This window comes from Lagopus muta, chromosome 3 (genome assembly GCF_023343835.1).
Source record: "Lagopus muta isolate bLagMut1 chromosome 3, bLagMut1 primary, whole genome shotgun sequence".
In the NCBI taxonomy this organism is placed as follows: Eukaryota; Metazoa; Chordata; class Aves; order Galliformes; family Phasianidae; genus Lagopus; species Lagopus muta.
In genome coordinates, this window is record NC_064435.1 from 13,175,657 (window position 1) to 13,200,496 (window position 24,840).

General features: G+C 38.2%; 2 protein-coding genes across 2 annotated transcripts in view; one reads left to right on the plus strand and one right to left on the minus strand.

Annotated features, from left to right (window-relative positions):
• Positions 1–1,630: 1,630 nt before the first annotated feature.
• Positions 1,631–24,742, minus strand: LOC125691433 (MDM2 binding protein). The gene is made up of 22 exons (XM_048940821.1): positions 24,568–24,742; positions 24,145–24,219; positions 23,350–23,423; positions 23,114–23,259; positions 22,598–22,656; positions 21,649–21,793; positions 21,317–21,431; positions 20,652–20,777; positions 20,032–20,126; positions 18,998–19,070; positions 17,690–17,807; positions 16,879–17,052; positions 15,690–15,803; positions 14,942–15,106; positions 14,334–14,427; positions 13,322–13,477; positions 11,737–11,832; positions 8,315–8,602; positions 6,976–7,222; positions 5,378–5,491; positions 3,595–3,660; positions 1,631–2,204 (listed from the first exon to the last, which is right to left on the minus strand). The coding sequence occupies exons 1-22, from the start codon at positions 24,641–24,643 to the stop codon at positions 2,169–2,171; spliced, it is 2,652 nt and encodes an 883-aa protein (XP_048796778.1). The 5' UTR covers positions 24,644–24,742; the 3' UTR covers positions 1,631–2,168.
• Positions 24,657–24,840, plus strand: part of MRPL13 (mitochondrial ribosomal protein L13) — a 29,561-nt gene continuing 29,377 nt past the window's right edge. The window contains exon 1 of the mRNA XM_048940843.1: positions 24,657–24,786. Within this exon, the coding sequence (XP_048796800.1) occupies positions 24,760–24,786 (27 nt within the window). The 5' untranslated portion in view covers positions 24,657–24,759. The remainder of the gene's footprint in view (positions 24,787–24,840) is intronic.

Genomic DNA, 24,840 nt, shown 5'->3' on the forward strand with positions numbered 1-24,840 from the left:
CAACATGCCTTGCTTCGTTCTTAGGGATGCTTATGGAAAAAAAGAACATTTTCCTTCCTCTTTGTATTAATTCTGAACCTAGTGGCCCAGATAGCCAGCTGTGAGGCTGTAAGCCTGTTCTGCCGGTGTTACCCAGGGCACAGCACAGCAGCCTCACAGAAATCCTAAAATGGGGTCCTTCTGCAGTTTCAACTTTTTCCAAAATGAAGTCTTTATAGAAGCTTCCCCATTAGAAATACTTGGATACGTATTGGAACATATATGTTATTGGGAACTGAGATACAAGGAGCTTATTAAAAAATAAAGGAAAATAAAGCTGATCTGCTTCTGGTCAGGGAAGCACGCTGCTGTTTCTGAAGAGTCCTGCTCTTTAACAAGAACCAGCATCTCTCTTCAGGTATTTCATAAATCAGAAACAACTCTGAATGCACTACCAAGTAAACTGCTGCCACGAGTATCATTAGACTTTACCAGGTAACAAAATGAGTGTTTTCTTTTTATGAGAGGTAAATAGCCCTTCTTCCCACAGGCCATGGAGCTCGCTGCAGCTTGCTCTTCACATCCCAAGGTGCAGCTGACTGCAAGTGGAGGTTGCTCAGATTTAACTGCAGCACAAGGGAACTGTTGGAGCAGGTCCAGAGAGAGCCACAAAGATGATCAGAGGGCTGGAGCACCTCCCTTGTGAGGACAGGCTGAGAGAACTGGGGATCTTCAGCCTGGAGAAGGCTCCAGAGGGACCGCATAATGGTAATGGCTTTCCAGTACCTGAAGGGTACCTCATCTCACCATCACCATGTCAGTTGTTTTACCCTGCTCTTCTGTAAGCACACAGCATGGTTGTGGATAGACACTACTGCATGTTGATGACTTACATTTTGATGTGCAGAAACATGACAGCAAATATCTAAAGCTTATGCAGCAAAGTGTGTGTAGGTCAGACTAGATTCTGGGCTCCTCTTCCATAAACAAAAATTTTGAAGTTCAGAGGCATAGTGACATTACATCCCATATCACAAAAGTTACAGCATAGCAGCCGTGCCACAGGAAATCTTAAACGTGGGAATTAAAAAGTATGATACGTGCAAAATAATTTGTTTTAGTGCTGTAATTGTAGGCCAGGACAAATGAGTTTGTGTACTTTAGTCGGCTAAGAGCACGCACAGGGACAGCAATCACAGCTCAAATGGGGCACAGTGAGTTATTAAGCCATCATTATGAACTAGCTATAAACAAAACAAACCAACAACATAATAATGAAGTGAAAATGAGACATGGGCAGTGCTGTATTAGTTTAGTATTGGAATCATGCAAACAAATGATCCATCAAACTGCTCATAGTTCCCTAACTGCCTTCCTGTTGATTGTTTCAGTCTGGCCTTGAGTCTACAGAATTAATTTAATTTCAGTTTAATTAACTGCTGAGTTCTACTTGCTCATGAAGTGAGGTAGCACATAAAGCCAGGCTCACTGTGTACACTATAGAGAGGTAAGGGAGGAATGAGGGGAAAAAAATTCTGTTCTGAACCGTTTCTAAGAATTGTTAGCAAGATTACACATGAAGTTTCACTAGAATTTCAGGCTGTAGTCCTTCTCTTAATGCACCTTTCGTGGGACCTTTCATCAAATTCCAAAAGACATGCTTTTTTTTTTTTTTTTCCCATCTATTACAAAACTGTGATTCAAATTCTAATTGTTTTCAGTTGCAGAATAGGAACTGTTGTCAGCTACAATATAAAATGTCAAAGGCCCACACTGTAAACAGTTTTATTCAGTATATACAACAGCAAGTAGTAATAAATAGAACAGAGGTCTTTGTGCAAAAGGTAGAAGAAAGTGGTCCCATTATTACAATCAGATCCAGCATTTTTTTAATTCACAGTAAAAATACACTCATTGAACAACATACAAAGCTTTATAAAAAACAAGCCAAGCTGTATTCCTCTTAATAATAAAACATAATAAATAACATATAAAACCTTTCTCATTTGATTTAAGAAATTAGATCTTTCAATATAAAATGTTTCAAAAGATGCTACTGTGTTTGAGAACTACGACTGTATCTTTGTACTAACCAAGTTCTGGTGCTTGAGTAGGTAGTTGCAGGTGTTACTCAGTATAATGTTTTAGTCAGATAATGTACAGTCAGAAGTGCTGTGTCTCTGCAGGGTCTACTTGCCAGTTTTCTCCAGAACCCATTCAATCACCTGGGGAAAAGAAATGAGAAAATTATTCCCATAACTCTTGTTCTGAAGTTGCTTTCAAGAATATCTGACAGATACAATCAATTCTTCTAAACGGGATTTTGAAGGCAATCCTCCCAAAGGAGAAAGAGACGTTAATAAGCTGAGAAGTGTTGCCCAAAAGTTGTATTTAATTCAGAGAACTCACTGTCTTTAGAAAAAGGTGCTTTGAGATCCTGTGAATGAGTGATTTCACCCCACAATGTACATTCTTTCCATAATTCTGTAATGCAGGGTGAGGTGGTTAGCAGACAAGATGCTGCTGGCAAAGAGGTTGGAATGTCCATGCACAAACCCAGCCTCTGGTCTCCCCGGACAAAGATCCGGGGAGAAACAGTGAGAAACAGTGTGTAATCTGTAGAAAACATTTCACAAGACAGCACACAGCACACAGCACACAGCACACAGCACACAGCACACAGCACACAGCACACAGCACACAGCACACAGCACACAGCACACAGCACACAGCACACAGCACACAGCACACAGCACACAGCACACAGCACACAGCACACAGCACACAGCACACAGCACACAGCACACAGCACACAGCACACAGCACACAGCACACAGCACACAGCACACAGCACACAGCACTGCCCTGGCAGAATAAAACCTGTGAGGATCTAGCAGTTGTACTCAAGAGTTTAAGGGAAGTTTATTCATTTAGCTAACTCAGGTCAAATCCATACACCTTAATTATGATTTTGAAAACAGTACTGTAAAAATACAAAGCTTTACCTTCTCACCTCCATTTTTTTAAATTATGAAGCAAATTCAGCATGCTTTCTGAAACCTAAAACAAAGTTACTTTGCTCTGTGCTGCTGCTCTTAGAAGTGCTGCCTGCACACCAAGAACTCATCTGACGTCACTTTCATTTAAAGTTATTCCTAAGCTTAAAATTGTTAATTTTCTCTGCTTTTAAGAAGAAATTTACTTCCTGTGATAGATCCGTGTACGGCTTCCTTAACTTCAAAAAGAAATTTTATTTCCTTGAAGATACAGAAAGAATTCCCCAACGATCCACACTTCTCCCAAATGAAGAACATTTTCATACGCATTTTTCCTCAGTCATAATTGAAGGAAAATAAACTTTTCCACATTTTTCACTTTGACATATCAGATAGGTAGTGCTCCAGTTACAGCTACAAAAATTATGAGTGTATGCAACTGGAAATCTTGCCATGGGACTAATGACTGGGAGTTTTTGTGGGATCAGAATGCAAAACAAGATCCACAGCCAAAGGAATGAACTCTTTTCATCTCCTAAAGCTGTGGACCAAACCATCCCATATTCTAGCCTGGCCTAGTTAATAGAAATGAACACACAAATCAAGCAAATGCTCTTACCTGCTTAGCATTGTTACTTGCTGTTTTTTTCATTTCATCAAGAAGTCCTCTAGAAGTTTTAAGATCCTAAATATTAAAGCACAAAGCCAAAGATATTAGGATGCTCATATTCTTGTTATTAATGAATGATAACATTCTAAGTCCTTGTTATCTCAAGAAACCTAACCTGTGGCACGAAGCCATTTTTAAAGCAAGCACATAACATTGTCTGAAGTAAAACTGAGAACATTTATTTACTTCTTGACTCCCTAGGAAAATGCTATCTACAATATCATGCTTCTGAAGCACGCAGAACAAAGTTGTACAGACCTGGGACTACAAGACAGCTCAGAAGAACAAAATCCTAACATAACTATCTTCTGTGTCTACAGAACAGGATCATTTCTTTTGCTCTTCACTTGCAAATGGAACCATGAACCCATCTGAATTCACTCATGCATTACATGGTGCTGCCAAGTCAGCATGTTAAGTAGCTGCACACATTTGCAGTGTGTTGACAAGAATTTCCATGAACACATAAAGGAACTGGATTTTCAGTGAATTGCATAAGCTACCTATTTATCCAGTAACCTTAGAACAAGGGAGAAGCTGAGTTGCCTGGTGAAGGACAAAGATTACTCAGCACGTTTACTGAAATATTTCTTTATTTGTAATCAGTGTTCTTTGTAACCTGACCAGCATGCAATCTTCATTCTGACAGAAGAAATGTGATCCGTATTCTACAGTTTTATATGAGCAAAGGATGGCTTTCACTAATAGCTGCAATCACAGTTTGGGAAATATGCATAAAGGCAAAAACATAAAGTAGCCTTACATGGCTCACTCTATCAGACCAAGGCACTAGAGCACTCAGGACAGCACTAAATCGATCATAAATTTGGAGACAAAATTATCCTGAGATATCACTAAGACAATCCCAGTGCAAAATGTAAAACAAACTGCAGGACAACATAGGATGCTAACATAACTCCATCTACATCTTTAAATGATTAACATCTAGTCTTTAAACGATTAACACGTGTAAGTTAGCCTACACTATACAGGTCCATACAGCAATTTAGATATAAGGTCATTTGCATTCATCTGACACTCATTCCCAAGGGACTTGCAAAGCAAACAAGGAAGTGAAACACTACAGTTTTAAAACAAAACTGCTGTAAGAAAGTTGCCTTATGGTTACTTCTCTGTCCCATAACTTTGTGTTTTTTTTCCCCTGTGGCTTCTCACCTAGTGTCTCCCAGATTTTCTATGCTTCCATAAAGCTGAGAACAATTCTACTTACCACAAGTATCACCTCAGATTCTGTGAACAGGAACTTTATTTACACTTTGAGAACAGCCATAGCTTACAATGGCCCACACATGATCTTATATGCTAGACTTGCTGAAGTAAGATGAATTAGGAGAAACTGAATTCATGGCCATTTCTTTGCTCATTAAAATAATGAGATAGTTATGGCTGGAAGATAGCCACAGTAGTAAGGAAAAGTATATATAATAAGCACAACCCTGCCTAAGAGCCCATTGCTTTAACACATTATCTAACTCTCATAAAAGACTGCTGCTCAGTAAGGTTTGAAAACAAACAGAACTACAACCACCAAAATATATTCACCAAAGACCAAAGGTTTCACCAAAGGTTTATCCATATTCTACACATAGAAATGACACAGCACTAAGAATATTAGCACAATCAAACTGGAATACATCCATCCCAAGGTGTATTCAGGAACAGACTCATTCAACTAAGCGCAAAGAATTGTAAGCAAATGTTTCCTAGTTACCTTTAAGTAAAACTTTGATATCTCAAATAGACGTTGGCTGCATGATGCAAAGCACTTGTGATCCTCAGCAATTCCATGCTTTTGTAGAGTCTTGGCTACCACCTCCTTCAGCATCTTGGAAACAATAGAAACACACTCAAAAGTTCATCCCAATTTTTGGCATGAAAAACCGTCCAAGGAAAAATAAATCACACTTGTTCCCTTTCATTCTTCCCAACAAAGATGGACACAAGAGTTGTAGTACAGTGAGAAGGCTGAAAGACATCAGGAAAAATTCCTTCACAGAAGGAATGGTAATGCACTGCCACAGGCTGCCCTGGGAGGTGGCGGAGTCACCACCTGTCCCTGGAGGTATCCAAGAAATACACAGATGTGGCACTGAAGGACATGGTTGGTGGTACGGTGGCGATGGGTTGGCAGTTGGACTGGGTGATCTTTGAGTTCTTTAAGGTTGGAAAAGACCACTAAGAAAACTAAAAGAAACAAACAAAAAAACTACCCTGATCTTTTTTTGCTCTTGTCTCTGCCATTAATGCACTGGACAAATGCCATCAACCTACTAACCACTGAGTTAGACATAGTTATTTAACTTATTTCAACTTAAAATTAATGGAACGCTTACATGCCAAAGCAACACAGAGAATCAGGGAATATTCATGTGGGACTTTGAAGACAAATAGAAAGAGAGAGAGTCTTTAGGTCTGAATGAGACACAATATATGCTTACTCAAGTCATCCTGACTTGCCTTTGACATTGTAATAACTACATTCAAGCAGTCCTCTCTGGTACCAAGGGATTCACTTAAATAATCATCCCCAAGCCAGAAAGCTTTCTGGGCTGTATTTTAGAAGTGGCATTCCCAATATACAAAGCCATTAATAAAACATTATAACATCGGTGTATTTAAATGTTAAATCTGTTAATGGACTTGGACAACTACTCTCTATTCCCTGGTAAGTCCATTCTTTCACAATGGCTTTCATCTTCCCAGTACAGATATTTCTTTGTTGGCTTTGGAGTTTCTATTCATTTTCTAAATTTCTTAACTCCTAACCATTGGTATTTATTGCCACCTTGTTTTTACTCCTATTTGCTACTTCTCTTAAACTTAATTCCATGAGCAAGGCTTAACATTTACACATTTTTTACTTCTCACTTTTGGGACGCTCTCCTCAGTGCCTTCAGGATTCAGTTACAGAAGTAAACAGAACCAAATTTAGTAATAAATAGAGAGAAATTCATAGTTCACATTAAAATCATAGAATCATAGAACAGCCTACATTGAAAAGGACCACAACGATCACATAGTTTCAACCCCCCTGCTATGTGCAGTGTTGCCAACCAGCAGACCAGGCTGCCCAGAGCCACATCCAGCCTGGCCCTGAATACCTCCAGGGATCCACAGCCTCCTTGGGCAACCTGTTCCAGTGCCTCACCACCCTCTGTGTGAAAAACTTCCTCCTAATATCTAACCTAAACCTCCTCTGTCTTAGTTTAAAACCATTCCCCCTTGTCCTATCACTATCCACTCAAGTCACAAACAAAGAAATCAAATTTTTATTTTTTAATTCCCAAAACAAACAAAATAAACCCTTACCCTTGTATGTTTCTGAGATCTCGATTCCTTAACTGGCTTTGAAGTCTCAGATTCTGTTGCACTTACGCAGCTTGCTGAACCAGCCCTCATGGCTGCTTTGTGGGACTGACCAGACTGCTTCAATGCCATCGAACTTAAAGAAACTGATCTTTCAGAGCGCTTCCTGGTTACCACCAGAGCATTATGACTCCCACTTCCCCCACTTGCCTGAGAGAGGAGAGAGTCTGTACTCTCTGATTTCGTTAGCCTGGACAGAAAAGGAAAAAAAAAAGAGAAAAAACTTTTTATTTTGTAATGAGTGTTCTGGTGGCTTTGTTTCTGCTATGGAGGCTGCTGTATAATTGCTCGGATCACTACACATTCTTACAAAAAGCATCAGAAAACAAGATAACTAAGAGGAGTTATCTTCTTCTATCTAAGAGGAGTTATCTTCTTGAATATACTTTATAGAGAGCTGGAAGAGCTGAGCTTCTAGTCTTCAGTCTCAGGATAAAATAAAACTTCTTGAAACTGCCTAATTTCTCTTGTCCCTATAGGATTGTCACAATTGATCTACAGGAACTGAGACATGATAGTACTACTGGAACAGTGTAATGCTTGATGCTTTAACGAGGGTTAGCAATTCTAAAACTTCGATTCTATCACGTGCTAAACACAAGCACATCATTTCTAACTACTCAGTAAGCTGCAAAATCTACAGACAGCTCCAAAACCATCTTGTTAAAAAGGCTCACTGTAGCACACCTGTGACCAGATTGTAAGGGGTATTAACTGGAGTGAAGGGAAAGTGACCACTACAACACAACATGAATTCAGTAGTGCCACATATTACTTATTACTTACATCTTCAAAACAAGGACATGGTACAAACAGAACTCTATAAAAAACATTTTCAGAAATTATTTTAATAATGCTGACAACTTAATGAGTTTGGATTTTTGGTGGGTCATCTTGTACCAGAAGTCCTTTGGATTAGGAATTGAATTACAGAGTATAGTACTTGGCTTTCTAAACCTACAGTTGTTTATTTGTACTGCAACAGCACTGACAGCTTTGCTTAGGACAGAAACGATCTGTTCTCTTTATAAAGGCAGCGCAGACTTTGCAAGATACAATCACAGGTCTCTTAAACAAGAAGCGCCTCTGCTGCACTGCCTAGATTAATTTAATGCTATCAATAGGAGGCCACACTTTAGAAAAACTGAACTTATAAAAGACGACTAAACAACAAACAACTGTCAAGACAGCTGCAGTAAGAAACATTTCAAGATGAAAGATGCATTCCAGGAGAAATGGCTGAAATATTTCATGTCAAGATGTATTTTATTCAGCGCATTACCTTTTCTTGGGATGAAAGCAATCCAAGTCTTTTGATCTGCGTTTTAGCCTCAGTACCTCTGTTCTGAATTCACTTTGTAAAGACTCTCCATCGGGGACGCTTCCAGGCTCCGACGAGACTGCAGGAGACGGCAGGGGGCTCAGAACAGCCGGCAGAGGGCTTAAGACGACCGGCAGAGGGCAGCATTCCTTGGTGCAAGTGGTCTGAGTTTCATAGCGAATAAGACGAGCTTGAAGTTCAGCATATCCCAAGTCTCTCTCTAAAGCTTTCCTGTTATCTAGACAGTATCTACAGTTTAAATTTGAGAGAAATCTGTGATTCAGTCCCTGCTTTATTACAAATAGAAAAAGAGAAAAGAACAACTTACTTCTGCCTATAATATAATCTCCAGCACTTTTTTTGTTTGGACTAATGTACTGTTCTGAAAGATACCTTAAAATGGCCCCACAAATTAATACACACCTGGTAGATTTATTTACATTATGTGTAAGCCAATACTATATTTAAGACTAACTCCAATACATAAGCATTATGATCTAATTATTTGTATGTCTTTACCTTATGCTCTAGCAAATAAGATTTCTGTGGACATTAGCAGGATGTTTTTCCTTGAAGTAATTGAAGTAAGTAATGAATTGTGATGCTGACAATGGATTTTTTCTCCTTATAGTCAGCGCTGTGTTATATTTGGATTGTCAGCCTGTACCTCACAGATGCTACCTCTATTAATGTATAGTGACACTCCAGTAAAGCAGCAAAAAGGACAGCTCTAAAACCAAATACATGAAGAATCCGTCACACCGTAACAGATGCAGTATCTTCCAGACCTCAGACCTTGCAAGCATTCACTGAAACTTTGACACCCAGATAATAATGGGATATTACATATAAAATGATGCACTCCAATATCATACTCCAGGAATCCCAAAATGCAATGATACTGACATAATTTTAGTCAGGTTCTGCCAGAAACCATGCAGCTGTAAAACTGCATGAAGCGAGTGAACTGCATGAACTGCATGAACGAGGAAGACAGTGCATGGGGAGCGCTTTAAGGGCTGTATAGCACAGACTCTTTCCTAATTGCACAATTTGAAAACACACCATTTAGCAAGATAAGCACCAGTATATGAGAGATTCCTATCTTTTGAAACGCTAACATGCAGAAACATCACTGCATGAGCACGAGCTGCCCCAGCCCTTCACTTTCTTCATGATTAGACGGAACAAGAGGCTTAACTCCCATTCTGAGTTGTCTCAGCCCACTCTCCAAAGCAGGTAGTAATGTTTCCAATTCTCAGAAACTGTGGACAATTCTTTACTTTTATCTCCTCACACAGGGTTACAATGAATTGTTAGATCTGATTCCTCTTCTTTTTTCAGAGTGCTTTCATATTCAGGGAGAAATTCACTTTTCTACAGAGCATTGAATCCATTTCTACAGCTGATTAAGACTTTCCACTAGAAATAAATTCATTATCTGATAAGAATAAGTTCTCTTAACTCACAAATTTCAAGGTATTTAATTTTCCTTATTTATATTCCAAGTCCCCTGAGTAATCAAATCCCCTACAAAGCTAAAAATGTTTTTATCTTTAGAAGTTAAATTACCATTTAACTCGCTCTTCTTTACCTGCTATTACTTTCTCTTTGCAACACAGGATCCAAGAGCTGGCACAGGTTCACTACATTAGAAATTTGATTTAATTATAACCGCTTCTCCTGGTTTTGTTGACAAAACTCTACTTCCAAATAAAAATACAGCAGCTATGCAGGTGGAAACAAATCACAACTGCACATTACAATACATAACTGCTCCAAAAGACCATAACGGCTGTTTATAAGAGTGAATGGTGATAGGACAAGGGAGAATGGTCCTAAACTAAGGGGAGGTTTAGGTTAGATATCAGGAGGAAGTTTTTCACACAGAGGGTGGTGAGGCACTGGAACAGGTTGCCCAAGGAGGCTGTGGATGCCCCATCCCTGGAGGCATTCAAGGCCAGGCTGGATGTGGCTCTGGGCAGCCTGGTCTGTGGTTGGTAACCTGCACATAGCAGGGGGGTTGAAACTAGATGGTCATTATGGTCCTTTTCAATGTAGGACATTCTATGATTCTATGATCATATGCTCCCTCTGGTACTCCTGGAAGGATCTGTTCTGCTTGTACAGCAGAACAGCTCCATATTCTTCCCTTTCATGCTAGTTTCCACCACCTTACTCTACTGCTTCCCTCTTATTCCCAGCACATTCCACCCTCCCTCCTCCCCCTGTGGTCTCTACCCATCATTTTTCCTATGACATGAGGTAGTACAAGCTGTGCCTAATTTGAATCCTCACATGCTCCGTGCTCAGGTCAAGCAAGTCAGCAAGTGTTTCAAAGCCAATGGCCAAATACTTTCCTCCTACAGCTGGGAGGATTCATTTCTCCTGCCTACCTAATTGCCTCTCTGTGCCTTTTGCTAATCTAAGAAAGCTAACAGGCTCATAAGTCACCACTCAGAAAAATATAACAAATATTCAGTGTAGACTTAACTAAATTGTGCGTTGATAGGAAAGTTGATAGGAAAAAAATAATAACAGCATATTTAGTCATATGGTAATGATTTTAACTAGGAGTTTTAGAAGGAGGCAGAAATTTACATGGAGACCAACCTTGGTATCCACTTGGTACCCACTGCATTTCTGCATGTATACAGTACATTGTGTTAAAACAAAGTTTGTCCACAAAGAGGAGTTACATTGAGCCATCTACTTTAGTGCTTATGTGTGTCATTTTTCTCTTCTCATCAATGAGGATATGCACAGTTTTCTAAAAAATTTTTAAACAGCTACATCATATGAAGCACATCCATCTGAAGCTTTGGTCAATAACAAAGTGTGGCTGTCTGGGGCTTGGTGCAGTCCTGACCATATTAATCCTTCTGCAGATTTTTACAAGTGACACTTGCACACTGCTGCTGTGTTCAGGTTGCTTGCATATACAGGTGGCTTTACAGTAAATCTCATACACCTTATGACTGTTCGTCTGAAAGTGCCTATAATTGAACATGGAAGTAGAAGCAACTTACAAAGCTTTCTCTGTGCTATTTGAGTGACTTGACAAACATTAATGAGCACTCTTGCCCTTGCCAGTTCCAATTCTGAATTCAAGTTTTCAGAAACACTAATAATAAACAGCAGTAGAACATAGAAGAAAAGAAACAACCTCTACTTTGCTAAATTACCATCAAAGTAGGAGTGTTGAATTAAACTAAGGAATAAAATAAAGATAAGAAAGCTAGAGGTGACACGTGCAAAGTTATCCCACCGAAGGGAAAGTATACAAAGCTTTCCATAATTATGTTCGTGGTGCTTGAAATGTTTCCACTTACATCTTGCCTGGAAGCTGAAAATAGTTAGAGGAAAGAAGTGAGAACACTTACTCGATTCCATGATAATGGCATCCAGCTGCTTTTTCAAAAGGCAGACCTCTTAGCTTCCGAGGAGTAAGCTCAGGTGTCAAAAAGAATGCATTTTCACTGGAAGGAAAAAAGTATATGTATATAACATCTATTTTAAAAAGGAGCATAGTACCAATTTTAGAAGCAGCTAGGATAAATTATACTTCCAGAAGTCAAAATAAATGCCTTGACAGAGGAAGACTAAAACAGCACATCCTGTAGTTCATTAAGCCTGTGATACAGAGCATCAGTAGGAAATTAAGTCTTCACTGAACTAAGAATTTAAGCTCAATTACTGTCTACTAAGCTATTACTAATACACAATCTCATAGATGTTTTTACCATTTTAGAGGTTAATGAATCCAGGCAATTATCACATTTCACAACAGGGCACCTGAGTAGTAGGAATGCAGAACACAACTTTGTACTGGAAAGAACTATTAACTCCTTTCCCATGTATGTAATGAAAATATTTTATAATACAGCCAAAATCCTAAACCATTGGCACTCGTTAGCTAAGAGCTCTGGAGAACATTCAGTTTTCACTCTATCTTCCAACTTGCTTGAGTTATCTGCTCAGAACAGTTTCAAAACTCCATTAAGTATTTTACAGATGTTTTCTAAATTCACAGGGTCTTAAGAGTTGGAAGGGACCTCTGGAGATATCAGTCCAACCCTCTTGCTAAAGAAGATTCCCTGGAGTAGATTGTAACCTTCCCTCTCACAAACCCTTTTAATTTATTACACATAATGAAGTTCAAAAATGTATCAAGGGCAGTATCCAATGATTCCATTATAAGTACTCTTATCCCTTTTATTAAAAAGGTCTACAAATATAACAGCAGTAACTGCAAAGATATTTCTATCTAGTAGTCTTTGGATAGGCTGGCCTTAGTCTAGCAGATTGTTAAACTCTGAAAAGTACTCCATTAACTCCTTACATTTCTTGCTGCTGACATGGAAGTGGTTACTGCACTAATAACTTAACAGCAGTCGCACTAAGAATAAATTCTTGCTAAGTAGTCAAAGTAGACAAGCTTTCTTCAAGGAGCACTTTACCAGTTAAGAATAAAGATAGGAATGCTGGGTCAGCACATCAAGAGACACAAATAAATAGATTCAGCTATTGTCTTTTTTACATTTTAATGAGTATTCTTCCTACGTAATTTCCTTCTCACTGAATGAAAGAAATCACACTCATAAAACTGAAGTTCTATCAGAGTAACTCCTGCTATACTAGAAATATTAGTTTGGGAAATAGGAATGTATAGTGGCAGTAGTTTGCAGGACAGCTATGGCAAAGTCTAGTGGCACACTTATTCATATCAGGCACTCATTCCATTATTTAAATGGAATGCTAGAAACATTATCATCATCTTGGCCATTTCAGACTCAAAGAAATAAACAGCAAGGCTGGCCATAACTGTTGATCGCACTGGTAGGCATGTGATGCAAGGACACACAAGTTCCAAACTCAAACCCTGATTCTACACCTGATTTTTACTCACATTCCTGTCATCAATTCTGAGTATGGGCTGCAGTGACTTTAATATGTTTGGTACCATACCGTTTGGGAATATGCAGTGGCTGAAGATCACCAACTGGCAGCCCTTCTGGTGTGAAGTATTTCAGTAACTCCTTCGCATCGAGTGATGTCAGTGACTCTCGCTGGCTATCTTTATGTCCAAGCAGTTGTTCAGATGAATGTGCAAGCACAGAAGCTCTAGAGGAAAATAATAATAATAAACCCTCAACTAAGAAAATATTAGTTGTGAAGTTATTTTGTTCTGGTAAAAAAAAAAAACAACAAAAACAACCAAAACCATTGCTAGCCTGGAGTAATTAAACACAGTTTTTATAACTCAATTAGGAAGAACAACACGAGATGTATATTATTCAGCTCTTTTTTCCATTTCTCGTCCTCAAAGATCAAAATTTAATTCCCATTAAAAAAGAGACATACAATATGCAGCACAGGAATCATGAAGACACTACTGCATACAACTCTCCACTTCGTTTTTTATGTCCTCAATCAAATTTAGCAAAATTTTCTCTTTTCTACTGCTAAGCAACATGTTTTAAACTAATTCAGGGCAAGTGTAAGATGAGCTAGTTAGAAGGAAGAACTACATATATGTATTTGAGAAACAAAAGGCAAAGCTTAATAACAACAATAATAAATTAAGAGAAAGCAGATAACTAATGCTGAATTCCAAGTATGGGTATGTTGGGGGAAAAAAAAATAATATTTTGAATGCTTTTCTGGTATTGCTGAAGTCTGTAAGCACACTGGTAATTTAACTTCAGAACTATATTACTTTGCCCTGTCTTCTAGTCATGTTTTGTTAATAAAAATAGTAAAAAAAAAATACTATTCTAAATACTAAGAAATAACCCCAAAACAACCTTGGAAATTGACAGTGTAACAAAAACTTAGTTTTGGCCCTAAACAAAGCTTTCTCTAAAAAATGATCAATGTATTTGAAAACTGTTCACAAACAGCCATGAATGTATACAGTTCCTCTAGACTGATGTTTAATGTCCACTACAAAGAAAACTCTTCAATATTTAACCATTACCTCATTTTTTGTTTGATTTTTTCAAAGTTTTCCAAATTCTGAAGAACATGCCTTTCTGGCCATTCCAGTGGTTTTGGCTCCATTAAATCTGATTCTGAAAAAAACAAACAAACAACAAAAAACTACTAAGAAAGCAAAACAATTACAGCTTATTAATAAGAAGAAGGATGTAATTTATCTCCAAATGCAAGGGAATTTATACAAGCAGCCACAGAAATATTTGATCTCAAGATCTCAAGATTGTTTTTTCTGTCCAGCAGTCCTTTGTCAACTACAACCCTACATATATGCACATAAACTTTACAGGACTACACGTGAACTTTATGGGACCTAACTCAACAAAACTGGACACAGAACAACCAATGACCTTACAGTGGTCTTCAAGTACCTGAAGGGGGCCTACAGGAAAGCTGGGGACTTTTTATAAGGGTTATAAGGGCAGGTAGTGACAGGATGAGGGGAAATGGTTTTAAACTGGAAGAGGGTAGATTTAGACTAGATATCAGGAAGAAATTCTTTATTGTGAAGGTGGTGAGACACTGGAACATGTTGCCCACTGAGGTTGTGGAAACACATCAATAGAGATCTTTTTAAATAAAGATACTTACCAGAAGCCACTGTACGTGAACTAGTTTTATGGGCAGTCTTCTGTGGAACAGGTTCAGGAACATTAGTGTTCCACAGGTCCAAAAAGCATTCTCTTGTAAGTTCTAACAAGCTTTTGAGCTCATCAGTGGAAATAACTGGAGGCTGCTCAGTCACTTTCTTTCTCTCTGTTTAAAAAAAAAAAAAAAAAAAAGCAAAGAAAAGAAATAAAGAACTAAGAAATACTGTAATTTTGGTAAATGTGTATTTCTGAGTATGTCGAAGTGTGAATGCCTCAGACATCTGGACCTGCCAGTCTTATAGAGGAAAAGCTCCAGTCCTCCCACAGGATGCTCACAGCCATCACTGCCATTTGTACTGCCATTGTAGGAATATAAATCCTGTTTTCCCTAAGCTGGTATTATGTTAACACGCAGTAAGTTCTGCTAGGGAAAAAAAAAAGCAAGAAAAACAACAAAACAAAGCACAGAAAATGCTAGTTTCAGAATTCTTCTGTGGTAAATATGCTCAAAATTTCCAAGTATTGGAAGTTCAGCATTCTCTTTTCCCCAGCATCTAAGTAATTATCTGACACATAATTATAGATATATCAAGGAAAGTTTCTTTACAACTTCATTTTTTTTCTTCACAAACTGGCCAGCTGCAAGCTCACCTTACAAAACTAAGGAGCTAAGGTGAGGTCACATTCAGTTCGAAAGAAAAAACTTCTTAGAAACTAGTTTGAGAACAAGTGCTTTCTCCATTACTTACTGAGATACTCCTTCAAGGCAGATGCCTGGAGATGTGACAGTTTCTTTTCTCTCTGTACAATTTGCTTTCCACAGAACCGTGGCAGAGACTCAATAAAGTCATCAGTAGGAAAGCCTACACAGATAAGCAGAAACCCATTAACAACAATCTTTCTTCTTGGGAGACACTGGGTCATTACTTCTTAAAAAGGGATAGAAGGACAACACAAACACACCAGATGTACAAATTTCAAGTTGAAGGGAAACAACTAGACTACCAAATCTAAGTGAAGAAAAAGCAGGAAATTCATTTAAGACATTAAGGGGATAACCTGGAATAGGTGACTGGCCATTAGTTCTGCCTTTCTATACAAAACCAAAATAATGATAATGCAGTTAGTATGACTGCCATTTAAAGAACATAAACAGAACATTACTTTAATACTAGGGAAGAAAAGTTTTCTCCCAACACATGGTCAAGGACTTCTTCTGACACCTAGTAATGGGATTTTAATTAGGACAAATGGTAAGCAGTCAGTCATACCCCACACATATTTACCTGTATAAGAAGGAAATAAAAGGATGCAGGTCACCATGGTCGTTTCTTTGTTGATTATTGAGAGCAAACAAACAAATTCACATAGATATCTTGTAGCAACAACAGGGTAACTATTCTAAGATAACTGATAAGTGGTTTTATCTGGTGAAGCAGCTGATCACCTCCTAGCTCATATGCTAACCATTCTGTGTTAATATTTACTTCTGCCAATTGAGTTTCATGAGTGTGTTCTGTCAACTTGCTTCCCTCCCTGACTTTTATTTTAAATGAGAGAAATAGGCTTATCAATAATAACCAATTGTATTTTAGGCATCAACCTTTAGACCAACAATGATATATCTTAAAAGTTTTTGTATATTTGATTTGCATGCACTTTACTTTGATCTCCCCATTTGCATTGCTGCAACTACTGAAAGTTATGAGAAATGACTGACTACAACTCCAAGAAGTTGATTTACAAAATACAGTAACTTGTGTGAATAAACTAGATCTTTTTCTTAATCACTTTAAAAAAAAGAATAGACTAATTCACCAAAGTGTATAATGTGTCTTCCCTTTAAGACAGACCAAAATGAATAAAGTGAGCACATAATGCATTAGTAGCCTTTGTTGCCTGACTTATGACACAAATTAATAAATAAATAAAACTTACTTGACTCTGTTTCTCCTACATTTGTCTTCAGTATTCTATTTACAGCAGCAAGGGTGGCCATACCATTGATTTGGGTAGCAGAATGAATCAAGGTTGCTTTACATCCTCCTGAACCGTTGCCTTGTAGCAAGAAATAGTATCGGCAAGATTCTCCTTTCAGATCAATTTCTGGAACTTAAAAAACAGCAAGACATAGGATGGCTCCCTCATGGTATTCATGTCGTTTAAAATAAGATATAATCAGAATTATTTCATTTGCTCTTTTTTTGTGAGAAATCTCACTAACATCTTTTTAAGAGACACAGGAACTACAGCTGATATTTATCCTTTAAAAATAAAAAATACATTGAAGAGCATGCAAAATAAATGATCTACAGAAGGAGAGATGAGTTAGACTACGGTGCTGGCTTAAGGCTAGCACACTACCTGCATGGAACTTAGCCTGGGGCAGCTTTGTAATGCAGGCTACAAAGTATATCTGGCAACTGTGACCATTAAAGTTTGTTCTTTAACAGAGCTTATTAAAAGGAAAGCCTCTCTCCAAAGACAAATTTCTACCATGAAACCATGTACTGTTGAGCAAACAGCCAGTCAGGTATGTAATGATTAGAAGTGCCTGTGCAATGATCAGGGAACAGTGGAATTATGGAATGATCAGGCACCTTTGCCTGCGCTGGTAGACAGGATGGTAAGTGTTCATTGGAAGAACAAACATCCGTAGAATACCGTATGCTCTCTTCCCAAGAAAGCACAAATGTTGAATACACATCCCCATATCAAAATATACCTGTAGCATCTTTGTTTTACTCACCAGTAATGACCTTAGGTTTCCTAGCCATATATTCCTTCCATTTCTTTGTACTCAGCTGGGCAGGAGATGGGATCACTACACTGCTTACATTGCATGCTAATGAAACTAAAGCTCCCACCTAAATAATAAAGCAAATATAATAGAAGAAATATTACTGAAATCTACTTTACATTTCATTTTTGAGCTACCAGTTTGGCATCAATTCAAAGGTGCTTCAATTAAAAGGCAAGCACATTTACTTAATGCTTCTTTCCTTCACATCAGTTGACTCTGAACATCATTTGACACACAAGCAGTAAAAACTGAGTTAGATTTTTCTCCAGTGGAGATAACTAACTACTGAATTTCTTATTTCACACATCAAATAGGCATTCCCAAGTCTTTCAACAATCTTGCTATAAACAATTCTGTAAAGAAAGATCTAGAATGAACAGGACTCTAAGAAATAGTTGGAATCAGCTACTCTGCATTAACTTGAAAACGGTGTGTGTTTTTCCTCCCTTCGAATTATCTTTCACAAACAAGCAGATGAAACTATTTAATAAGATATTTCTGGTACAGTGTTAGAAAAAGAACTTCTTCACAGAGTATAATGAAGAACTGAGTGGTGGGTTAGGAAAAAGTTACTGAAAACCTTGGTAAAGCAGATGAAGATTAAACACACTGCTGGGTAACAGAACAGCTGTGCAGTAAATAAAGAATATAACTTAGTTATTATATCTCTATCAGCATTTTCACATTACAAGTTGTTCTGACTGGCATAGCTTTAATCTTAACACATTATAAAACTTGCTTAATCAATCTACACTGCTTTAAGCATTCAGGAAAAACATCTTTAAACTAATACTGTGGCTGTAAATGAACGTACTATAATATCCAGGAAAAAACATAGGCTTGTCAATGTTTCAAGAACTCTTTTCATTCAAAATCAAAATAGAAATGCAGAACACACTTGCAAAATGGGATACCCTACACTTCAGAAAAGCTAGATGCATTTCATGAGCTGTATACAGAATTGTCTTTTCCTAAAAAGTAATTGAATTGTGATAATCTGGGAATATCTATTGTGATACGATTCAAAGAAACAAAATATTTTAGAAGAATGAAATTCAGCTAAAGTAAAGAGAAAAACATGTAGTGGATTTACAGATTGCCAAATCCTGTACAAGTACTTTTTAAAGAGACATCTCTCCTAGAATTAAATTTTGAAGGAGCCTACTCAGAGATTACTATTATATATTGTTCACAAAAAAGAAAATATGGTGTGTCTTCACTTTCCCGCTAAACTTACGTAAAAGGAAGCCTTACCTTCCCAGAGAGAGAAGAAATCTGATCTAAAAGCAGTGCAGACATCTGTTTTCTACCCTTTCTTGCCAGACTCCTGAACAGAACAGTTTAAGGAACCTCCTTGTCACAAAGAACTGCATTCATTTGGATTTTATATATCACGCTATTGTATTTCAAGTAAGCACTGTGGAAGTCTAATAGATGATACTCCAGTACTGCAAGATATGTGAAAACTTATCATAGCAGTACAGTTAGAAATGTTAGATGATGAAATACACAAAGGACACATTTAACACAGGCAGCCATCAACAGATAATCATATATTCAAAACCTTGGCAGGCCTAAACTACTCAGCCTGTACCTTGGCAGCCGCACATCCTAAGCTACTTTAGGTAGTTTAGAACTAGTCTTGGTATCACAGACTCAGATCAACATGAATACACCTTGAAATCCCTGCAGCATATGCAACAAAGAATTCCTCTGCCACACCTTGTCACAGGCTCTGCATCTAAACAGTAAAACATAATTTATGGAAAAATGTTCTAAACTTAGAAGGACACTACATACATTAATGAGAAGGCTCAGATTTGTTTTTAAACTCTGCACTTACACAACAACAAATACTGCATGCCAATGAACCCACACATATTTATTACATTTACACACAGAATCATAGAATGGTTTGGGTTGAAGGGTCCTTTAAGACCATCTAGCTCCTATCACCTTGCTACAGGCAGGGATAACCCCCTTCACACCAGGTGGCCCAGAGCCCCATCCAGCCTGAGAATCAATAAGTATTTTTCTATTCTTCCTCACATATATCCACAAGTAGCCAAAATATATGTGCAAGAATGTAAACATTAGTTAGTTATTGTTACTGCATTTTAAATTTCAACATATGAAAAAATCTTGTGAAGATACACTGTGTGATTATTTCAGCATACTGGTGTGGAATGAGTCCTTGTTATTCTTCAGATGTTACACACTTAACTCCCAACTGTTTTTTTTTCTGCTATAAACCATTATCATTAGCAGCTTGGAACCTTAAAGGATACAGCTCAAATTCCAGATCTGATATAAAAAAGGGGGGGAGTTCAGAGAGGTCAACCATCTGTATAAACTCTAAAGCAGGACCATAGTAATGAAAAACCTGAAAAGAGATCAAACAGAGAATTAATAATACCATGCATAACATGATCTCACTCAGTAAAGTTTTTCCAAGTGCTCTGCTGGAGGCATTTGCCTTACAGGCACACCTGAAGAAAGCAGAAGAAATAAAAAAATAGTTCAAAATATCATATTAAATAGAATTATATAAAAACAAGGAAGGTATTTAGTACTGTTTAATAAGACTCACTTCCTAGAATGCTCATCACATGCCTCAAAAAGTTAAATTAACACAGAATTTAAAAATAAATTAAGCACTGAGATTGAGCTAAGTTTCAACTTCCACTTTGAAGTAATTTTGGTACCACACGCTTCAGAGCAAACACGAAATCTTAAGGACCTGTTTTCTGTGCAGACATGAAATGAGAAGTATTCTTCAATCTTATGCAATCCTTATTTTTGTATTTGGTTTTCAATTCTGACTATAATTCCCTAGTTACCAATTTTCTCAAGCGGGTAAATCTGACAAATTCTGCTGGCTCAAAGAAACGTCAAGAATACAACCTACCTCTGGCAAAGCATCAGAATTCATACATCGTTGGTCAGCAAAGCAAGAATTTAGATGTGAGGTGCTGAGAGGTTTTGCTGAAGTGCTCTTCATACAAAATTCTGGAAAGCTAACTTCTGATGCAAACTAAAAAAGAGACAATAATAATGTATCTCACTGAATTTTCTTTTAAAGCAGTTACTATGTGATTTCTCTCCATCATACCCATGAGTTGAGGTGATAACACTGGATTTAGGTGACCAACTACTAAACCCAAGAACATTAAACCTGAAAAAGTAAATGGATATCTTCCATCACCAATCCTTCAGTCTCTGCAAAAACATTAGATGTGCTCTTCCAATAATGACTTTCATAGTCATACAGTAATGATTTGTATCTGCCCCAAATCAATCTCATTTTGAACACGAAACTCCCGGGCAAGTATTTCAGAGGAGAGTGACTGTTTCTCAAATTCACATCCAAATGCCTTCATCCTGTTCAGCTTTTTATCAAGCTAAAAAATCTAAGTAGTTCCCACCACCACCAAGACACTGAATCAAATATCAAAAAACACTGTATCTTTGAATTATGTTTTTAAAGCCAAATTTGGCTTCAAACATAAAATGCAGTGTGCTTTAAATGATACACATAGATGCTTAAAAAAACAATAACTGAAGCTATTTTACCTTTCTTTCCCATACGTGAATCTTTCCCCTCCAGAGCTCTTTTAAATCGATAACATCCATGACATCATCTGAAGAGACAAAGTCTGCCGATAGGTAGTCTGCAATCTTTTGCCAGCTATTTTAAGAATAAGGAAGAATTAATCTTTGTGAATTTACTGTTACATGTTAACACGAAATGTGATTAAATCCTAGCTCAGGCTCTGTAAATTAAGTGGCTCATGAACATTGCAGCAAAGAGCTTTGTCAGAATGTCAGATAACAAAGACCACATGCAATGGCAAGCTGTAGGGTGGCTGTCAGAAGCTGGAACGGACCCAAAACGAACAGCATACCCTTTAGAGTCACTTGTTGCAATGGTGATTTGTGCAGAGTGCCATTCTCTCAGGTGTTTCAGGGCACCAATCACAGGTAAGCAGTCTTTCAACTTGGGTGCATCTCCTTCGACAGCCTGTAGTATGATATCCACCATTGCTCTTCCTGTAGAAACAGTCATACATAACTCCAAGTACCATTACTCAGTAAATTGTTTAAAGACAGAAAAGTACTGATTATCATCAACCAAGCTGATATGGCCTTAATGATCAACATTACATATATCAGCAAGACTTGAAATACTTCTCACACAATTTGGCTCATCTTTCCCTGCTCCTCTTTGACTAACACAAACTCAAGTTAAATATTTTGCCATCCACTCACCAGTTTCCGATTTCTCCTGTCTCCCTGAATGCTGTACAGATCAGAGTTCTCTATCCCTGTCTCCAGTACAATTGCACTACATTGATTTTCTTTCAACATCTACTTACTTCTCATTCTTTCCTACTCCAACTCAGCCACTGCTACACTAGATTATCCTAACATAGAAGGTTGTATGCATCTCCACTTCGTACAATTTGAACCCAACAGCTCTCATCTATGTTCCTCACAGCTTCTTGTCACACTCACAACCAGACAGCTTAATACCATCAGCTGTAAGTCTGATACATCAACACCTTCAATTTTTCTTTAACAAAAGAACTTCATATAGTTGCAAGTTAAGTTTTGTATTGCCTACTATTTCTATTTCAGTGCTCTTTCATATGGAAAAAACAGCTATATAAATAACTACCTTAATCTCTGCTGCTTCTTTATAATCTCTACTGTTTCTTTATAAGAAAAAGCAAATTACTTCCTAAGCTGATCTGCAAGACCAATCATAGCCTTTTTCCTTAAACCATTTGCAAGACTTGCACACGAGTTAATTCAACTAGCAAACTCAAAGACTGCTCTTTTAAGAGAGCTTACCTGGGGCAGGCAGTCTGTCAGCCAACTGATGCAGACTTTCTGCAGCTTCATCATAAACACTGGAAATGAAGAGCAACATGGTTGGAAACTAAATATAATCAATTAGAAACAAGAAATTGCAAGAAGTTACACATTACATTGAGTAGTATTCATGTCCTTAAAATTCTACATAAGCACAAAGCCTAGGTAATGAGCTACACTTGTTTCCCCTTTTACTGAGGCAGAAGTAAACCCAAAATAATCTGCAGTGAAACTGGGAATAGTATTTCAGTCTGCTTTCTCATGTAACCATCAGCTGTTAGGATCCTGCTCTGCTATAGTACAAAAATCATCCATAGGTTAAAAAAAAAAGCAATTAAGGCAATGCAAAAGTAGAAGTACTTCCACTTGTAGGAGAGGATTGTTCATAGTTAACTACAGCTTTGGTAATAACTTGTTGAGTTTCCTTGATTCCTTTGGGTTATTACTGTTAAATGAAAGGTCACTATACCACAGTAAAGATAATAATATGCATACTCAGCCATAGACAGTGACTCCCTACTGTTACTGTCATCTTCCTCAAAGTTCTGTATGTTTCCCAGACACTTCTCGATAGTTGTTTGGAGACAGTCTTCATTTTTCTGCATGTCAGAATTTATTTCCTCCCAGTCAGAACTGCAGAACTAATAAGGAGAACTCTGAGCATCACAGTTTCAATTTACACTAGAGACAGGTAGATTTGGGGAACTCAACGTTCTAAAAAAATCACCTACTTGATAATAGCCACATATAATGTGACTCGCAAAGTACCATTTCTTTATGCCTGGAATACCAGCCACTGAACATGCTGAAAAGAGAAAATAGATATTTAAAACAATCCACTACAATCTTTTCCTATTACAGTGAGGTCTTTCTACTCAAAGACCCTACATAAGTCATTCAGTGTGTCACAGAGGCTTAAGCTCTATTTTCCTTTGGCATCATATTTAAAGTCTAAACATATTGCAGCAAAACTAACAGTGTAAGTATTAATGTTCCTTCAATTAATAAAAACTAATAAAGTTTTTGTCCTTTTCTCCATTCTCGGCAGTACTGCCATCCATTTGCAGAAGCTGTTTCATACCTGAACCAAATCATAAGCTCCATAAAAACAGTAATTGCAGTTCACACAGTGAATTACTCCAACAAACATTACTTCCACTGAAAAAAATTGGAAAACATCACAAGAGTAATGAGAATTGTCAGCAGGACAATATCAAGCTGCCCATTGGTACGAGAAAGAAGGCCTTTTCTACTCCTTGTTGCTCTTAAGGTGGACTTAAATCTGTCAAAACTTTCACAACTCTTTCTCAGTACAGTATATTCAATCATTTGCTAACAGTGGAGCTGCTCTAGTCAAATCAGCTCTCTGTAGAAATGGAAGCAGCAAAAGCACTCCTGTCTACAGTTTTCAGCACGCTGTAAAAACTCAATTTTCTTAAGTTTTTTGCTTGTTTAACCTAGATCATTAATTTTTCCTAGGCAGATTCCTCAATATCATTTGCCTTCTATTACTGTAAATTACTTACCTGGAAATGTCACTGTATTGGTTTTTATAGATGAATTACATTTTTCTTTCAGGAGCTTATAAACATTTGCAACAGCTGGAAAAACAAAACAAGAAGCTACTCTTAAATCCGATGAATTTCGGAAGTTAAGACTTCACTGTAAGCGCAGCTTAAAGTTCGGTTTAATATTAAGTAAATTCAAAATTGTCAAATGCAGGTCTGCAACGGTTTAAAAAGACAAAGTTTATGGAGGGACTTTGCGAAGTGGGGGCAGCCTGTGCCGGCGCATCTCTTCCTGAGAAGAAATTGCTCCTAATGTGCAACCCAAGAAAAGGTCCCGCGGGCACCACACCGAACACACGGCAGCAGCGCGCCCCCGTAGCAAAGAGCCAAAGAGTCGCGAGGAGGACGACCCACGCCCCGCAGCAACACAGCCATACCGACCTGCTCCAGCGCCGGCTCCGTGCTCGGCGCCGCCCGCCGCAGTCCCCCAGCCGAGGAGCAGCACGTAGCGCTCCATGGCCGCCGAGGACGAACGGCCCGCGCAGCCGCCCTCGCTCCGCCCCTCACAGCGCTGCGCTTCCGCTTCCCGGTGCGGGGCCGCGGGGCTCCGCTCCGCTTCCCGTTCCCCCGGCCATGGCGAGCTACACCAAGGCGGCTCAGGTGAGCGCGGCCCCGTCCCCTTGGGGCCTCGGCGGGACTGATTTCTGGCAGCGC